The following is a 15,957-nucleotide window of genomic DNA, read 5'->3' as shown; positions in this document are numbered from 1 at the left end:
CTCAAAGCAGAAGGAGGAAAAAGAGTCCCTGGTATCCTCCTTTCTGTAAGAGAAGTTAGCCCACAGCAGTGTGAGCACTGTAATTTTACCAAAGCCTCATATCCATGGAGCAGCTCTCACCACTCACCTGGGATAATCTGTACCTCTGAGGATGGCACATCTATTCCTGTCATGCCTCCATTATATATCTGTGGCTGTATGCCATAATGCTGAGTCCTGGATGAGGACAGACGTGTGTCTGTCTATAGTTTAATCCATCATGTAAATCTGGTGTATTGTAAAATTCCTGCACTTAATCCATATTGTCCAGTTCAAAGGCATGGAGTTCTACCATTTGCTCATCTTGCTCACTTCAAGGGACAGGTAAACAAATCAACACTTCAGGGAATTGACCTGTAGGCCACAAAGGGCTTATCAATCATAAAGGTATGAACAATTAAATATGTTTTGGTTTCTTCCAAGAGGACTCAGCAGCCAAAAGTCATAAAGCAAGTGCAGAAAGGGATGCAGGGTAAAGCAGAGAGAGGCTCTGCTGAAGTAGTTGTCAGGAGATACGCCAGTTCAGGATGCCCCTGGGGAACACAATTGTGAGTTAGCTCTGCATTTGGCAATGTGTGAGATTTACTGTCCTGAAGAGAAAGATAAAATAATATCTCAAAGCAAATGTCAGCTGCAACAACTGTTAGTGACAGAACAAGGGGATGTGAAAGCTGCCACTTTTCGCTACATGAATTTGGAAAGAGCAGATTCAGCAGACGTCAACCAATGCCAGGATATTTCTGTCCTTGCTCTGCTTCCATTGCCTGCTCCACCAGTGGAAGGGAAGACAACCAGCTGTGCCAGGCACAGGGCAACACTGGGGTCAAGGACACAGGACTGCTCAAGCAATGGTTTGAAGACATCTGCACTACTCCTAATCATGGTAACATGACTGCTTTGCTCGAATTTTCTCCTGAGCACCTCATTTAAATAAATCTGTTCAGTCATTAATTATTTCTCCTGCTATCCCCTAAGAAATATGTCAGCAAAGTACAGGTGGAAGTTGCAATCTGAGTTAGCACACAGAAGGTGGCTACCAGAGAAGCAGGAGCCCTTGTGAGAGTCTACCCTGAGACACAGGTGCCAGCCAGAGACACGAGTCCTTGGTGGGGGGCAGCTTGTAAACAGCAGAGAGGGTTAGAAGTGCAATTAGTCAGTGTGACAGCCGTGACTGCCTTCTGTCACCACCCTGGGCCAGGCCAAATCCCCTTTCCTCCCTCTCTTGCACAAAGCTGAGCCAAGGCACAGGGCTTATAAACATGCCCAGCTGCCTGTCAGCCCAGGGGAAAGAAAACAAATGCACCACAGCAACAGGCAGACCTGTATATGGGCAAGACCAGATTATTGGCTGGTGTGCCTGTCAGACCTCGGTGCATCCTAAGTAGGGAATTTTTGGATGCTGGCTGATACTAGCCATTAGGGGATTTAGTAGTGGTCACTTTCTTCTTGTGGTCAGCAGCAACACAGCACAGGGAGAACTAAAAATGTATGGGTAGCAAGGTACTGTGCAACCTACAGGATGTGAGATACACCAAGGCAGTTCCTTTGATCTTCCTGTCTAAGGCATGGTTTCTGCATCTCCACCCTGGGAGGCAGGATAGAGGTAAAAAAACAGCTAAAAGCTGAAACTCTATGTCAGGGCCTAGGTATCTTGTGCTCCAGTCACTTTCAATCCTGCAACTCTTTGGCATGACAATGGCATTTTATGATTTTTCATGGCTTCTCAGCTGCTCTAGAAGAAATCAGGTGGGTTGCTGTTGCCAACAACATGCCCCTGCGTGAGTAAGAATGAAAGGTAACAAATTTCACCACTTTTATTCCTTAGTTACTTTTTCTTCCCATCCCTCTGCTCAGAAGCAGAGTTGCTCATAACAGGGCCGTATTTTAAGGCTTTTAACAAAGCTCTGGCCTCCTTTGTCTTTGAAGTGAAAGTCAAAACTCGAGAAGAAGCAGTGTGAGAAGAGTTAGGCTCACACATCATGCAGTCCTGCTTCTGCCCTATCATATTCCCTGGCCTGAGATGCTTTCCCCCACTCATTTTTGGTAACTGGTGCTCAGTCCTTTTGCAGTCTCAGGCCCTGACATTTGTGTGCAGAGTGGGAAGGGTCACACAGGGTGGTCAGCATGTGGTCTTGTTCAGGGAAAGCTTGGGAATACCACCCTTCCTAAGAAACAGCTTCAGTCACAGTAATGATACATAAGGGGGTTTAACTGGGAAGGGATGGAAATAACAGTGCTGGAGTTGACAAGGCAGAAGAAAAGTTTAATGTAAGCTTCTAGAAACTACTCCAGATGACTAATGCTAAATCCCTGAAGGCTGGGTCTCTACCCTGTCTTTAATCACTTCTCCAGCTTCCAATAGAGTGATTTTCATTATTCTTGCTGTAGAAAGAGAAGATGACATTGACTCCACTATGCAATTTGGCCCTCCCCAGTATTTTATGTCCTGAGTCCAGCCAGCTCGAAAAACAGCCTCTATGTTGGGTTCACTGCTGACCTCTGGTTAGCCAAAATAATTTGCCTAAAGGCTCTCTTTAACATTCAGTATTTTAATTCTCAGATAACTCATCTGGGGCACTGTTTAGCCATTATCACAACTTGGTCATCACTTTCAAATCTACCTGAATTTTCACATCTCTGTCTAACAACACTTCTAACTGGGAGAAGAGTTACAATCAAACTATCTGTTCAGTTAACAGACCCAGGCTCATCCCATCACTCTTCCATCTGCAATGCTGGCCTATGCATTTCCTACACCCTGCAGTCTCTGATCTGCACCACATTCCCCAGGCTGCTGCTGAGTGTAACCATTGAGGAGATGTGGACTGTACAGTGCAGAAGTGGAAACAGAATCCATAGTGAGGTGCACAAAGACATCCCGAAATACAGAGCATACATCTCACCAAAAGCTATGAGATCCATGCTCCCAGCCCATGCATGCAGTGTGCTGCAGGCATCAGGGCACCAGGGCCTGGATTCACACTTCTTGGACCTGCAGCCAGAACTCACACTGTGTGCTGAGCTCAGCAATTACCTGATTTATCTCTTCATTCCATCCCAGAGAGGAGTGAAGTACCGCGTTTTTCCCTCCTCTTCAGAGGCACCTGATGCCCCTTTGGGAATGACACCAGATCAGCCCATCCCTCGTGCCTGCCTGAGCAGAAATGCTGCCCTTTACAGTGCTGGGCTCCTGCCAGCCCTCCTGCAGCCAGAGGCTGTGTGTGCAAAGCGCCGGCGTGTTTGCACTGCTCCCCTCCATTCAGCCTCTCCCAACAGCTGCTCCGGGGGTGATGGGGGCAGCCAGATCCTTTTCCTGACCCCCTGGGGACAGTCTTGGCCAGGTCTGTTTATTCATTGATTTAAGAAATCCAGCTGCAATTATGAACAAGCTACTGAGAGAAGAAGCCTGAGCTGGGGACTTGGCTCAGGACAGGGCTTTTTGTCACTGTGCTCAAATCTGTGCATGTTTCATTGTCCCCACCACCATCACATGCACCACAGTGCTGATTTCATCACTTCACTATGCATCATACAACTTTCTGACAGCAGAAAACCCTTCTACCAAAGTCTCAAGACTCTGTGACAAAGGAGACAGAGAAACAATCCTGGTCATTTTTCACTTTTCACATTGACTTTGTCAGGCAGCACTGAATCCCCGATCCTCACTGGCATAATTGGCTCCTGCAAAAAACCAGCCTAGGCCCTAATGGCATGGGGCAGCTTGACCTGTTTCCCCAAAGATGTCAGTGTTCCATCAGTTCAGGTTTACTTTAATTTGGAATAAATCCTAAAATCTTGCTAACCCTTTCTTGTCACGTTGGTTTTGCATTTGGCATTCAGCTTTGCTGAGACCATGGTGACCAATTCCAAAGGAGAGACATTTGGGAGCCCTAAGCATCCTTAGCTACAAGACAGTGTCTTCAAAATAAAAAAATGTTGAGGAATCACAGCATGGTTGATACCAGACAGGACACATGAAGATTGCCTAAACAAATCTCCTTCTCAAAAGAGAGACAGCTAGAGAAAGTTTACAGAGCCTTGTCCAATCATTTTTTTAACATCTCCAAAGCCACAGACACACAACCAATATAATGAAGTTTGGCCATCATAAAGCCATTTTTCTTTTGTTTAAATGCCTCTCCTGTCACAATCTATATTTGTGCCTGGAAGTATAAAGAGATATAAGATCCATCTTGACTTTTCTCCTCTCCAGGCTGAACATTGCTCATTCTCTCAGCCTCTGCTCATATGATGGTTTCATGCTCACCACTGGAGCATTGACTTCAACCTGTCATGGTTGCTCTTGGATCGTTCTCAAATTAAAATAGGTCATTAGTAGGTGATATTTTCTTCCCAGTATTCTATACCATAATCAATTCACCATCCAGTCTTTCTATTTTAGATAGTTTAGCTTGTTAATTTCTTCTTACAGCCTTAAACCACAGTCCCACCATGGTTTCTTTCTGAGCTGTCTCCAGTTTTCCAGCTTGCCTGTAATTGTAGCGCCATACCCAGGATTTCCTCATGAGGTATCAAATCCTGATCACTCACTCCTTCTTCCCACACTCACATTTAGGCCAGCAGGAATCTTGTTAGCTGTTTTGCTGAAGATTTGACCATCCTTACTCTGCCCTTTAGCCATGCAAGGAGCCCATTTGCCTTTTTTAACAAGACAACACAGTAAGAACTCATGTAATCTTGTGTACACTCTTGGCAAGTTTTAAGGGATCCTTTTGCAATGATGCTTTTATTCTTATGTGTTCCTACCTAATTATGTGTCTCCTGCATATATGAACACGTATTTTGTTTGAATATACATAATTTATCAAGTTATGCAGATCTCTTTGAGTAGCCTCTTGCTTACACCCTATTCGTACTTGTGTCATCTGTAGGGTTTTACCTGCTTTGTATTTTCCTCAAAATCATGATCAGAAACGTTAACTAGTTTCCATTTAACACCTGATTCTTGCAGAATGCAAACACAATACAGCATTCCAACCAGACAGTTGTTTCCTCTGTCTATTGAAAGATTAAGAATGAAAGTTCTTAATCCACTTAATCTATATTTTATGCACTTTTCATAGTGCATCTTCTGAATCAATACAACATACCACGATTCTCTTTTTATCAATAGGTCATGCCTTACAAAACTTTGTACCATTCCAAAAAGCCACATTTCTGTTCTGTAATTCTCCATTAGCAAGCACCTGTAACAAATTTTCCATTATTTTCACTGAATAGTTGCCAGCTACCTGGCCTTTAGGTCCATTGGTCTTAAGGCTTCTCCACTTTAAACACAGGAACCGTGTTGGCACCTTAATATTCCTCTGCTATTCCTACAGTACTTAAAGAGTGATTAAAGCCAAATTTCAGCATGCTGGAGTTTATTATGATTTCAACTAATGAAAGATTCTAGGAGATGGAAGTAAGCAGAAGAAAACAGTGTGAGCCTAATGCTGTTTGGTAAGGTAGGTTGGGGAGTTGGAAGGAAGACTCAAGGCATAAGTGGTGTAGGGAGCAGGAATAGCACAAAGTAGTAGTACAGAGGTGATGTTGCTGAGAGAGAACTTAGCAAAAGATGATGGGTAGTGTTAGTAGAGAAGTTAAGTAATGCTAAAATTCAGTGGGTGAGAAGGTGGGAAAAAAGAGCTGGAGGATGGGGAAGCATAGAAGAAAGAGTGTGTGCAGGAAAGGATCTGACATGAAAACTGAGCTGAAATGCTGGTAAGTATAGTGCTGGGACACTGCATTTTTTGAAGTCTTGAAGCCCCCGAGAGTGGAAAAATGAGCTGTGAGTTTCCAGCAAAAGACCAGGTTAAGTGCAGGAAGGGGTTATTACCAACAGCAAAATCCTGGGGATTGAAAAGAGGTAGAAAACTACAAAGGGCTACTAACCCCAGATTCCCTCTTTGCTACTCCTTTTCAGGATTAAAATGTGCACTTAGGAGGATATTGGGGCATTAGGAGAGGTGTGTGTCTATGGAGGGGTTAAAGGTGTGTCATAGGAAAGGGGAGAAGGAAGGTCTTCTAGAGGGGTAACCAGGCATACGAAAGAGCAGGAGCCCAGCCCCTCCAGCCCAGCATCCCGAAGCCGCCCTCCAGAGTCCTGGTGTGGTCACAGGCACCATTCAGGGATGGCCCCTGCCTTGGACAGCTTGTCTGAGATAGCTGCAAGTTCTGATATGCTCCCTGCTTTCCAACCCAACAGTGAGTCCTGACAGGTATTTATTATGAGGGAAAACAAGCCACATACAGAAACACAAAAGTACATATCTTGATCTATTTTGAGACACGGCATGTGCTGCAGCCTAAATAACTCCCTGGAGTTCCTGTGGCTAGGAAACAAGTGAATGCTTCACACACAGTCATTTCCAAGAGAAAGATGTTTCCAAGCCAGGAGGAGGTGTCACTGGGCAGCACTGAGCCACGGGGTGAGGAGCATCAGAGCTTGACTCTGTGGCAGCAGGGGCAGAGCTGCAGAGAAGCTGCTCTCTGGGTCACCATGGCCTCTCAGGCCCAGGCCACACAACCCTGAAGCCCATGGCAGGCTGAGACCCCCCATCCATGGGGAGCAGGCTCTAGGAGCCCACGGCAGCCTCCTCGCCCTCCAGCCGCCACGGGCAGTGCACGTAGCGCAGCACGCCGCCGACAGGGCCGCGCTTGGCGGGGTCCAGGGCCAGCAGGCTCCGCAGCATGGCCGCAGCCTCGGCCGTCAGGCGCTTCCAGTGCCGGGGTACGTCCTTCTCCAGGCCTGTCTGCTGCCACTGCACGAAGTCCTCAAAGAAAGGGTCCTCCGGCAGGCTCTGCTCCCAGGGGAAGTAGCCGGTGAGCAGGCAGAAGAGCAGCACCCCGAAGGCCCAGGCGTCCATGCTGGCGTCGATGGGCACTCCCTGGGCGTCGGCGGTGCTGCTCAGCTCGGGGGCAGTGTAGGGGATCACCCCGGCCACCAGCCTGAGCTTGGTGCCCTTGGGCCGCGTGAGGCCAAAGTCCGTGAGTTTGACGAGGCGGCAGTGCGGGTCGAACAGCAGCACATTCTCGGGCTTGATGTCACGGTACACCAGCCCCCGGCTGTGGATAAACTCCAGCGCGCTCACCAGCTGCCGGGCACACTGCTTGGCGGCCGGCTCGGGGATCCCATCCTGCACGGGGACAGCGGGATGGCACACACGGGGCACCTGGGCAGCCCTGCCGGCTCTCACCTGCCTCTGCTCCGGCAAAGGCTTCGCATTCCCCGCCTCGCCAGCCCACGGCTGCTTCAGTGCTGCAGACCCCAGGCAGACCCCAGCCCCTGCCTTTATCTCCCTCCCTCTGACCCAGCCGCCCTTCAGAGGGCCAAACGCCACAGCCCGGTCCCCACGGCCCTGCAGCAACACTCACACGGGGCTTGATGATCGAGATGAGGTCTTTGTGCAGCGCTGGCTCGTAGAGGAAACCATAGTACTGGCTGGACTCAATGGCAATTCCAAACATCCCGATGATGGCAGGGTGGGTGGCGAGGGACAGTGCTACACAATACTCATACAGGAAGGTGTGCAGCTTGGTACTGGCTTTGGGCAGCAGCTTGAGAGCCATAGGAGTCCCTGGGGATGGGAAAAGAGAGTTAGACTGCTCGGGCACACACCATGGCAGGACAGAGCAGCCACAATCACAGGGAGGTCTCTAGTGGAAAGTTTGTGTGGATATACCCTGTGGACACTAGGTCTGGAAATAGGCACTGCCAGGGGTGTGAGTTTTGAGCCCTGGGCTTGCACAGAGTTGTGCAAGAGTTCAGTCTGGGCATTCAGGATATGTGGGCCCATCAGTCTTGAGCTGGGGAAGAGCAGTCTAGGGCAGTCTTGAGCTGGGGAAGAGCAGTCTAGGGCACTGATATGGCCAACCCAGGACCTTCACTCACACCCTCTGTCCATGGGCCTTAGGGTGCCAGCTCAGGCTTGGGGGCTCCTGACTGAAGCTTGTGGTGGGACAGCTTTCCATTTATCCCACATCCATGCTGGTATCTATCTGACCTATCTGTGAACTCTCTTGATCCTGACTTGTGGATTTATTTCCCAGCTTGACCTTGTTTCATCACTATAACCTTGCCAGATGTTCTGAGCTGCTCCCTGGCATCACCTGGTCCCTGGCTGGATGGAATGTAATGGAATGGTTCCTGGCTGGGGAAGTCCCCATCCCGCTGGTCTCCCTGGGAACCCTCCCTGCCATGCCTGTTGCCTGGCCCTGAGGTACCACCAGCCCACCCCACGCCCCGTGCCCTGGTGAGAGAAGAGGAGACAAGGCACAGTGGTTCACAGGGCACAGTCAGTTCCTCACCTCTCTGCCTGTGGGTCACCAGCATCACATGGCCATACTTGCCCCTGCCCAGCTCCCGGATAACCTCGTAGTGCTCAGCCACCTCAGCGCGCACCAGGCTCTGAGCAGTGATCTCCAGGAGCTCCTCCAGCTTGGTTGGTGCTGCTCTCCCTGACACTGCTGCAGTCACAGCTGAGCTCTCGGCCATCCCTGAGCACTGCACAAACAGCCAGAGTCAGGAACATCACAGCACACACAGGGAAAGCCAGGTCAGACATGCAACACAAACCATGCTATGGCAGGGCATATTTCTGCCACTTGGAGCCTGAGCACTCTTGCTGCTGTGCTAGAGTTGAATTTCTACTTTTATGCAGCCCATCTCTGGGCATAGCCTCTCATTGCAGAAAAGGTCTCTGTATTGAAGCCCCCCAATCCTTTTGCCTGGTATTAGACAGCAGGCAAAACATTAGCAGATTTTCAAGTGTGACCCAGTCAGCCCCCTTTGATCTCCTTAGCCTACTGCAGCAAGACCTCATCTCTCTACTCAGAACTCCACCTCTGCTGCTCACTGGAAAAAGTTTTGAGGATGAGACAGACCTGTCCCTTAGGCAGAGGCACAACTGACAAAAGGCAGAGTGCCCTGAGGAAGCCAAAGGGAGCTCTGTACCTCACATGTCTGATGACATTTCTGACCAAAAGTCATGCATCTGTGCGGCAGATTACTTCCTTACACAGGAAGTAACCTAGGACATCAGTGGCATTTTGAGCTATAGCCAGCTGCTTCAGACCATTTCAGAGAAGTGTATTTTCACTTTTCCCAGCCAGCTACAAGGCAGCATTTTAAGGCCTCTGTGGCAGTGTTCTCTCCCTTCTACCTCCTTGTGCTCTGAACTTTGGGTCTGGAAGTTCCTCCTGGCCTTGGAGCAAGGTCACAGAACCATAGTTACAGCATGGTAAATGGCAGAAAGTACTTCTGGAGACCACTTATTGCAACATCCTGCTCAGAGGAGGGTTAACTAGAGAAGGTTGTCCTGTGCCCAAACCAGTTTTAAATATCTACAAGGCTGAAGACTCCACAGCTGCTGTTAGTGACCTCTTCCAGTGTTCAATCACCTTTGTGGTAAAAAATATTTTTACTGAAATTCTGTTTCAGGCCCACTGCCTCTTGTTCTGTCACTCAGTATCATCTGATACTGTGATATGGCTGGTTGTGTGTTTTTGCAGGCATTTATATGCATCAATCAGATGATTCCCTTCAAGCCTTCTCTTCTTGAGGCTGATCCAGTCCCAGCTCTGTTATGAGAGATACTCCCATATCTAAACTGTCTTCACAGTCTGGATTTGTTCCAGTATGTCCACACCTCTCTTCTGCAAAGGAACCCCACTGCTGCTAAATCCAGTCATTCTTCAAAATAAAGACATTTGGAAAAAAAAAAAAACTATTTAAATCTGGAAAATCTACAACAAGGCTGGACTTCTAGAGCAGCTTGGGACTATTTGTGGGAACATTCCCCTTATCTTCCCTTCCCTCTCTCCTAGACTGCATTTCTAAATCTTATCCAATTCAGAAGTGCCAAGTAATTGGCTCTAGTTTTCTGCAAAGGTTTCGGCTTGGTGCAAGTGAACAGCAGTCAAATTTAGTACACTCCATAGAGTACAACAATGGGAAAGTGTTTGCAAGGGAGGGGATAAATGGGAGGCTGGACAGAACTCACATGGAAAAAGGGTCTGGAAAAGCATTTTCCACATATTGCTTTGAAGTTCTCCCATTTGCTGCACAGCCAACGAGGCTTGTGAAATTCCAGACAGCAAGGACATCTCAGAACTCACAAATGGATCCACCCTGCCAACAATATTTCCAACTGGTGCTTCCTCATTTAGGTGTTATAGAGGAAAAAAATTAGGTGGAATATAGAGAAAAAACAAAAATGTAATAGACATGGGAAAGGCATAGACCTCCCTTTGATATTAGATAAGCTAAAGCCACATTAAATAGTGGAGTAGAATTACAGGAGAGATGTCTGCTTGTCATTTGAAGAACATGTTATATCAATATTTGTGAAAAAGGTATAAAAATATTTTCTGCAAGACAGTGTTTCTCCTATATCAAATTAATGGTCACACACAAGTTCTTGACAAATAATTGTTCACAATTTTCTTAGAAAACTGAAATTCTCAAACCTGAGTTAGGTAAAATTTCTTCCCTTGTATGCTGGCCACTTGTTACTGCAATTTAGCCTAAAGATTAGAATCTTCTGACTGCATCAACTTTAACTATTATTCAAAAGTTATATACTCTTCAAATATCTATTAATATATAGTTTTATTTGCATTGAATTATTTACAACATGGTTCATCCATTTGGTATAATTCATTACTTCCTATTTGCTATGTTAAAACTTGCTTTTTTGAGTGGAAGGATATACTTTTCTGTATATTCTTGCTTCTCAAATCACTTTAGGGAGTCAAATTTCAGTCCATAAGGTTTTGCAATTAAAAAAAAACCCAGAACAACCCAAATCCCAAAAATTCTTGTATATTTCACTCCTCAATTCAAGTCAACACCAACATAGGTGGAATAGATCCATACTTCCATCCATGGCCTCACTGGCATGGGAGGGCAAATGGTCCAGGTTCAGAGTAGAGCAATAAAGTGAAAGAGCCAGCTTGGAAGAACTGATCATCCAGAGGATATGGGTAGTTTCTTGAGGGGCTGTGACCTGTGGGTCTGATCAGGGCTCCTTATGAAGGAAGCTCCAGCTATAGTCACTCCAGAATAGTTTGCAGACTTTGGCCATTGATGCTCTTGGAGTCATTAATAAGACAAAGTCAAATTAAGACAAAGTTCATACTTGAGAAAATAGCTGACGTTGTCAGGTCTTTCTTTGAGATGCCACTGTGATTAGCTAGGAAGATAAGTAAAGATCAAATTTGGGTCACTGCTGATTAGAGTATGCCTGAGTGCTCTGCACCTACTTCTAATACCTTCCAAAGTGTTATTTTCCCTTTGCAGATTGACAAGCACTGAAGAGGAGGTCACCAGGGCCCTGGCCAGCATGTATTCACCATTAGGGTGTGCTGTATTGAAGGCAGCAGGCAGAATTCTACTCAAAACTGTTCTTTCCACCACTGTGCTTTCCATGCTTCATCCCTGCTAGAGGTCTTGTTTCCAGGCTGCTGACTGTGAGAAACTGTTCCTCAAAAGAATCTTTAATTACGGCAGCAAAAAGCTCACATCCTTTACACCACCAAGAGATACTTTTGAACCAGCTGAGAAGCTAAGGGGGATCTAGCCTATGGAGATACAATGTCTTAGTCCAGGTAATGTTATTCTGGTTCTTCAATCAAAATTATTAATATATTTCATGCAGAAAAACACTTAATACATGTCAAAAAACAAAAACGAAGACAGTGTGATCTCTGTATAACAGAGACAGTGCTATGATGACAGAATCACAGAGGTGTTTAGGTGGGAAGGGACCTCTTGAGATCATCTAATCCAATTCCCCTGCTCAAGCTGCAGCAACTGAAGCAGGTTGTTAAGGAAGGTGTTCAGCCAGGTCTTCAATATCTCCATAGATGGAGACTTCCATCAATGATCACTGCTTGGAAGAGTCTGTCTCCCTTCTCCTCACTACCCCTCATCAGATATTTATACACACCAATAAGATCCCCTCTGAGCCTTCTCTTTTTCAAGCTGAAGAGTTTCAGCTGTTTCAGCCTCTTCTCATATCAAAGATAGTCTATTAAAAATGGCCTTGAGCACATGGCATGTGGAGTCCACTTTCTTGTCTGACCTTCTACAGGGCTTTAACACAAACCAAATAACAGATAGCATCTGGGGCATCTCTTTCAAAAAGTCATTCAGGCTTGATTCGAAGACAATTGGTCAATTATAAATGCCAGTGTGAACATTCTTGCTGTTAGGTATTCATATGATAACCTAATCTGAATTTGCCTAACCTGCTGCTGAAGTTTCTCAGATAGAGAAAAGAGGTTTCTAATACCTGTTAGAGTTCTCCAGACTCTTGCAGGGTTTATATGCACTGTGGTCAGAGGTATGACCACAGGCTATGAGAACATATTTTCAGTCAATTACATTGTGTAAAACTATCAGACTGAAGCTCAGGCTATGCATTTAACTGATGCATATTCAGGCTTCACAAAGCATCTGTCACACTGTGCTTCTGTAGTGCCTGCATCAGTTAGCTGAAAAACAGATGTGATGCTTACTCCATATGTGGTCACATTTTGAACTGAGAATAAGCAACTCCACACTCTCTGATCAAGACACCCGTCAGTCTTCTCACTGGATCAATGCCTTCAAATAACTTTCTGTTTAATTGTCAAATCAAGCTCTCAGATTGTCCAGCCCGATTGTCCAGCTCTCAGATTTGTTTCATGGCTCTTTTCTAAAGCCTCACAATTTTTCTCCTCCCATCCCCTGTGTTAAAACCCCTACTGCTTTGGGGGGTTTTTGGCCTCCTGTCACACATTCAGCTAGAAGAATGACACACAGGCTGTGCTACCTTACACATCCATTATGAATCCAGAGTTTTCTTCAAATTACTGGGGAATGTTGGGGAGAAAATTAACTTCCTCTTTAACACCCTTTATGGGTGCTGCCTGCCTGGTTTCTACCTGAATATTTTTGCACCATGTTTAGTAGAGCACATTTTGCTCAAATGGATTTAGTGTATCAACTAATTCAGATCACTTCACTCAGTTGTTATCACTCTTCTGCTTAGAGGCTGTGTAGGGACCAGTGATCTGCAGGCACTTCCCACCATCCTCTAAATTGCTGGTTTGAAGCAGTTCTCATCCTGGTATTAGCTCATATAGCACCTGCCTGAAATGTCCCATTCACTGGTTGTTTCCTGAAAGTTATCTGTACAAATTAATCCTGGCATTGGTCTAAACTGAGACACATTTTTAATTTTTTTTAAAGCCCAGCATATAGTATATAATACAGGAAAAGACCACATTTTATTGTTCTCATCCTACACCATTTCTTTTAATCCTAACTCTGTTATAATAGTTTTACCTTTGTCAATGATCTAGAAGAAAACACTGAAATCATCCAGAAAATGTTTGCAAATGGCACAAAAAGGGTTTGGGTAGACAATGTGTTGCTTGATAAATCTAGTGCGTGCACATACACACATACAAAAGTGTTTCAAATGACCAAAGAAGTCAGGATTTTATTCTGGCATTGGATGGGTGACAGCAAAAAGGGGGGAAAAAGGAAAAAAAAGTCATATTGATCAGACACATCTAGGTTCATGCTGCTTAATGGGCACTATGTAAATCCAGAAATGTAGATTTGGTATAGGCTCACTACTTTCACAAGCCTTGAGACACTGGATGATACAGAACTGCAGTAGAAATAATCTACAGTGATATAGATACACATCTTAATGTTAAGATACAAGTTTAAGACATAATGAGCAAGGGTTATTGATGTTACAGATTCCACTTCTGCATTCACTCTGCTAAAGAGAATGCCCGAAAAAAATCAGATGTAGGAAACAACAGCAATGAGAATCAAACTAACATTTTCCAAATGCTAAATTAAGAAAGTAAGTTTCACTGTAAACAAAACAAAACACAACAAAATAATAGAGACAGCTGTTCAGTTTCACATAGGCTGAGATGATTGTAACAAAAGAAGAGATCTGTTTGGAGGCAATGTGCCTCTTACAGTGAACTCCTGTTTCTGCAGAGGTTCCTACATACAGATGCCATGAGACAGTCTGAAATTCAATCTCCAAAAATCAGCTGAGTTAGGAAAGCTGTATTTCTGAAGAGCTGGCCACCTGTTAACAGTTTCTGTACTACAATTGAGAATATCACACACCAATGGAATTTGTATTTTCATAAAAAGTTTACTTTTCCATTTGTTCTGCTTTGTATTCTTCTTTATCTAAATTTTTACGACATTTTTTGAAATTTTAAAAATATATTGATATGAAGAATACCTGGGTAAATTTCCTGATCTCTTCTGAAGGCTGATAGACCAACAGAACTAGTTACCAGATGTTTTCTACCTTTTTAATGATCGGTGAGCCCACAATTCAGCAAGCTACAACTGGTGCCCCCAGTTTGACAGAAAAAGGACAAGAGAAAGTCGTGACAATGGCAAAAGGGCTGAAAACTACAGGGGAAACTTCCAGGGGAGTTGTCTTTATAATTTATCAAACAGATAGTGAAGAAGTTACTCTATCATCTGTATAAACCTTTCTGAGTACTGGAATTTCACTAAAAAGGGCTCTTCTAGTTGGGTAAAAGCTTTATAATAAAACCAATACATGAAGCTGCAGTGAGGCCATTTCAGACCTTCGTTGTGGTGCAGATTCCGTGAAGAAGGGTATTTGCCCCAAAAATCTCATCAAACATTATGGAAGAATATCCTTCCATCTTCGTAACTTCTGATTCAAGAACCGTATCTCTTCTTTTTTTCCCTGAAAGGTCCGCTCTGGCGCAAACCACGTTTAATACCGCACGGGATAAGAACAGATCATCGCAATGTTTGCTTGTGGCCTTTCTGCTGGTAGGTTTACGAGCTTCTCTCTAAACTGGTCAGCAGGCTAGTTAGGCTCAATCTCCCTGCAGAGAATGGCATACTGTGCCGGCGGCAGAGCAGCGTATTGCTGTCCTGGGCAGAGACACCCAGCAGGCTCCCGGAGCGCCCCGCACGCCTGTCCGCAGCACCAGCGCACCACAGCCTCCTCGGGCACAAACCCGCAGCAATCCCGCTGGCACCAAGCACATCACACCTTGCCCCCAGCCAACGCGCCAGAACCGCAGCACCATCCCACCCAACACGAGGGGACACAGAGCGACCTTCCAGGGCAAAGCCACCAAGCTCTCCATCAGCCCTGGGTGCAGGCACCACGCTCGAGTCCCCAAAACCAGCTTGGAAGCGGGTGCTCTTTCACATGCCTGCCCGGTGCCTTCCATCCTGGCAGCGCTGTCACTGCCCTTCCCCCGGCGCTTTCGGGCAGCAGCAAGCCTCTCACCTTGTCCAGCAGCGAGCAGAGCCAGCGCCGCCGCCTCGCCGCCGCAGCCGGGCGCAGCCTGCGCCTGCAGCCGGAGGGGCTCGGCGCTGCGGGCGCGGCTCCGCCCCGTCCCACGGCTCGGGATGGGGGCACTGCCTCCGCCTGAAGGTGACCTCCGGCACGGGGAAACAGCGGGAAAGGGCTGTCCGTCTGCCCTCTGTTTCAGGAGTCGGGGGGGGATTGTTCCTGCTCTAGCCATAGAGTTATAAGCCCCAGGGACACGCTGGCAGACCCACCTCGTTCGGCCCTTTGCTCCAGCTCGGGCTCTCGTTGCAGCTTAAGGAGCAAAGCAGCGCCCTGGGCTGGACCAAGGTCCTTGCTCCACGGCTGTGCCAAGGAGGACTCGGTTCCTGATGGCAGGATCAGAAATGCCGTGGGCTGCCAGGGCTTGGCCTTGGCTACCAAAGGTGCCTGTGCCAGTGAGCCAGAGGCCAGGCACAGACCATGGCTGGCTCAAGGACTCTCTTGGAGCTCCGTGGGTCAGGGTCCTCACACACACGGGAGTGCAGAGCATTGTGGTGAAGCTGAAACCATTAATGACAGCCACAAAGACTTGCAAGCATCCCATCTA

General features: G+C 46.5%; 1 protein-coding gene across 2 annotated transcripts; it reads right to left on the bottom strand.

Annotated features, from left to right (window-relative positions):
- Positions 1-6,251: 6,251 nt before the first annotated feature.
- On the bottom strand, positions 6,252-15,588 carry LOC306799392 (serine/threonine-protein kinase SBK2-like). 2 transcript variants are annotated; one of them, XM_079300348.1, is made up of 4 exons: positions 15,348-15,588; positions 8,444-8,545; positions 7,417-7,619; positions 6,252-7,178 (listed from the first exon to the last, which is right to left on the bottom strand). In XM_079300348.1, exons 1-4 carry the CDS (start codon positions 15,583-15,585, stop codon positions 6,618-6,620), a joined length of 1,104 nt encoding a protein of 367 aa, XP_079156474.1. In that variant the 5' UTR covers positions 15,586-15,588; the 3' UTR covers positions 6,252-6,617. The 2 variants fall into 2 exon arrangements, with proteins under 2 accessions (XP_079156474.1, XP_079156475.1); XM_079300349.1 differs by having other exon boundaries at positions 8,350-8,545; positions 15,348-15,463.
- Between the last annotated feature and the right edge of the window lie 369 nt (positions 15,589-15,957).

This window comes from Erithacus rubecula (genome assembly GCF_903797595.1).
Source record: "Erithacus rubecula genome assembly, chromosome: 3".
Taxonomy (NCBI): domain Eukaryota; kingdom Metazoa; phylum Chordata; class Aves; order Passeriformes; family Muscicapidae; genus Erithacus; species Erithacus rubecula.
This window is presented reverse-complemented; position numbering and strand designations above follow the sequence as displayed.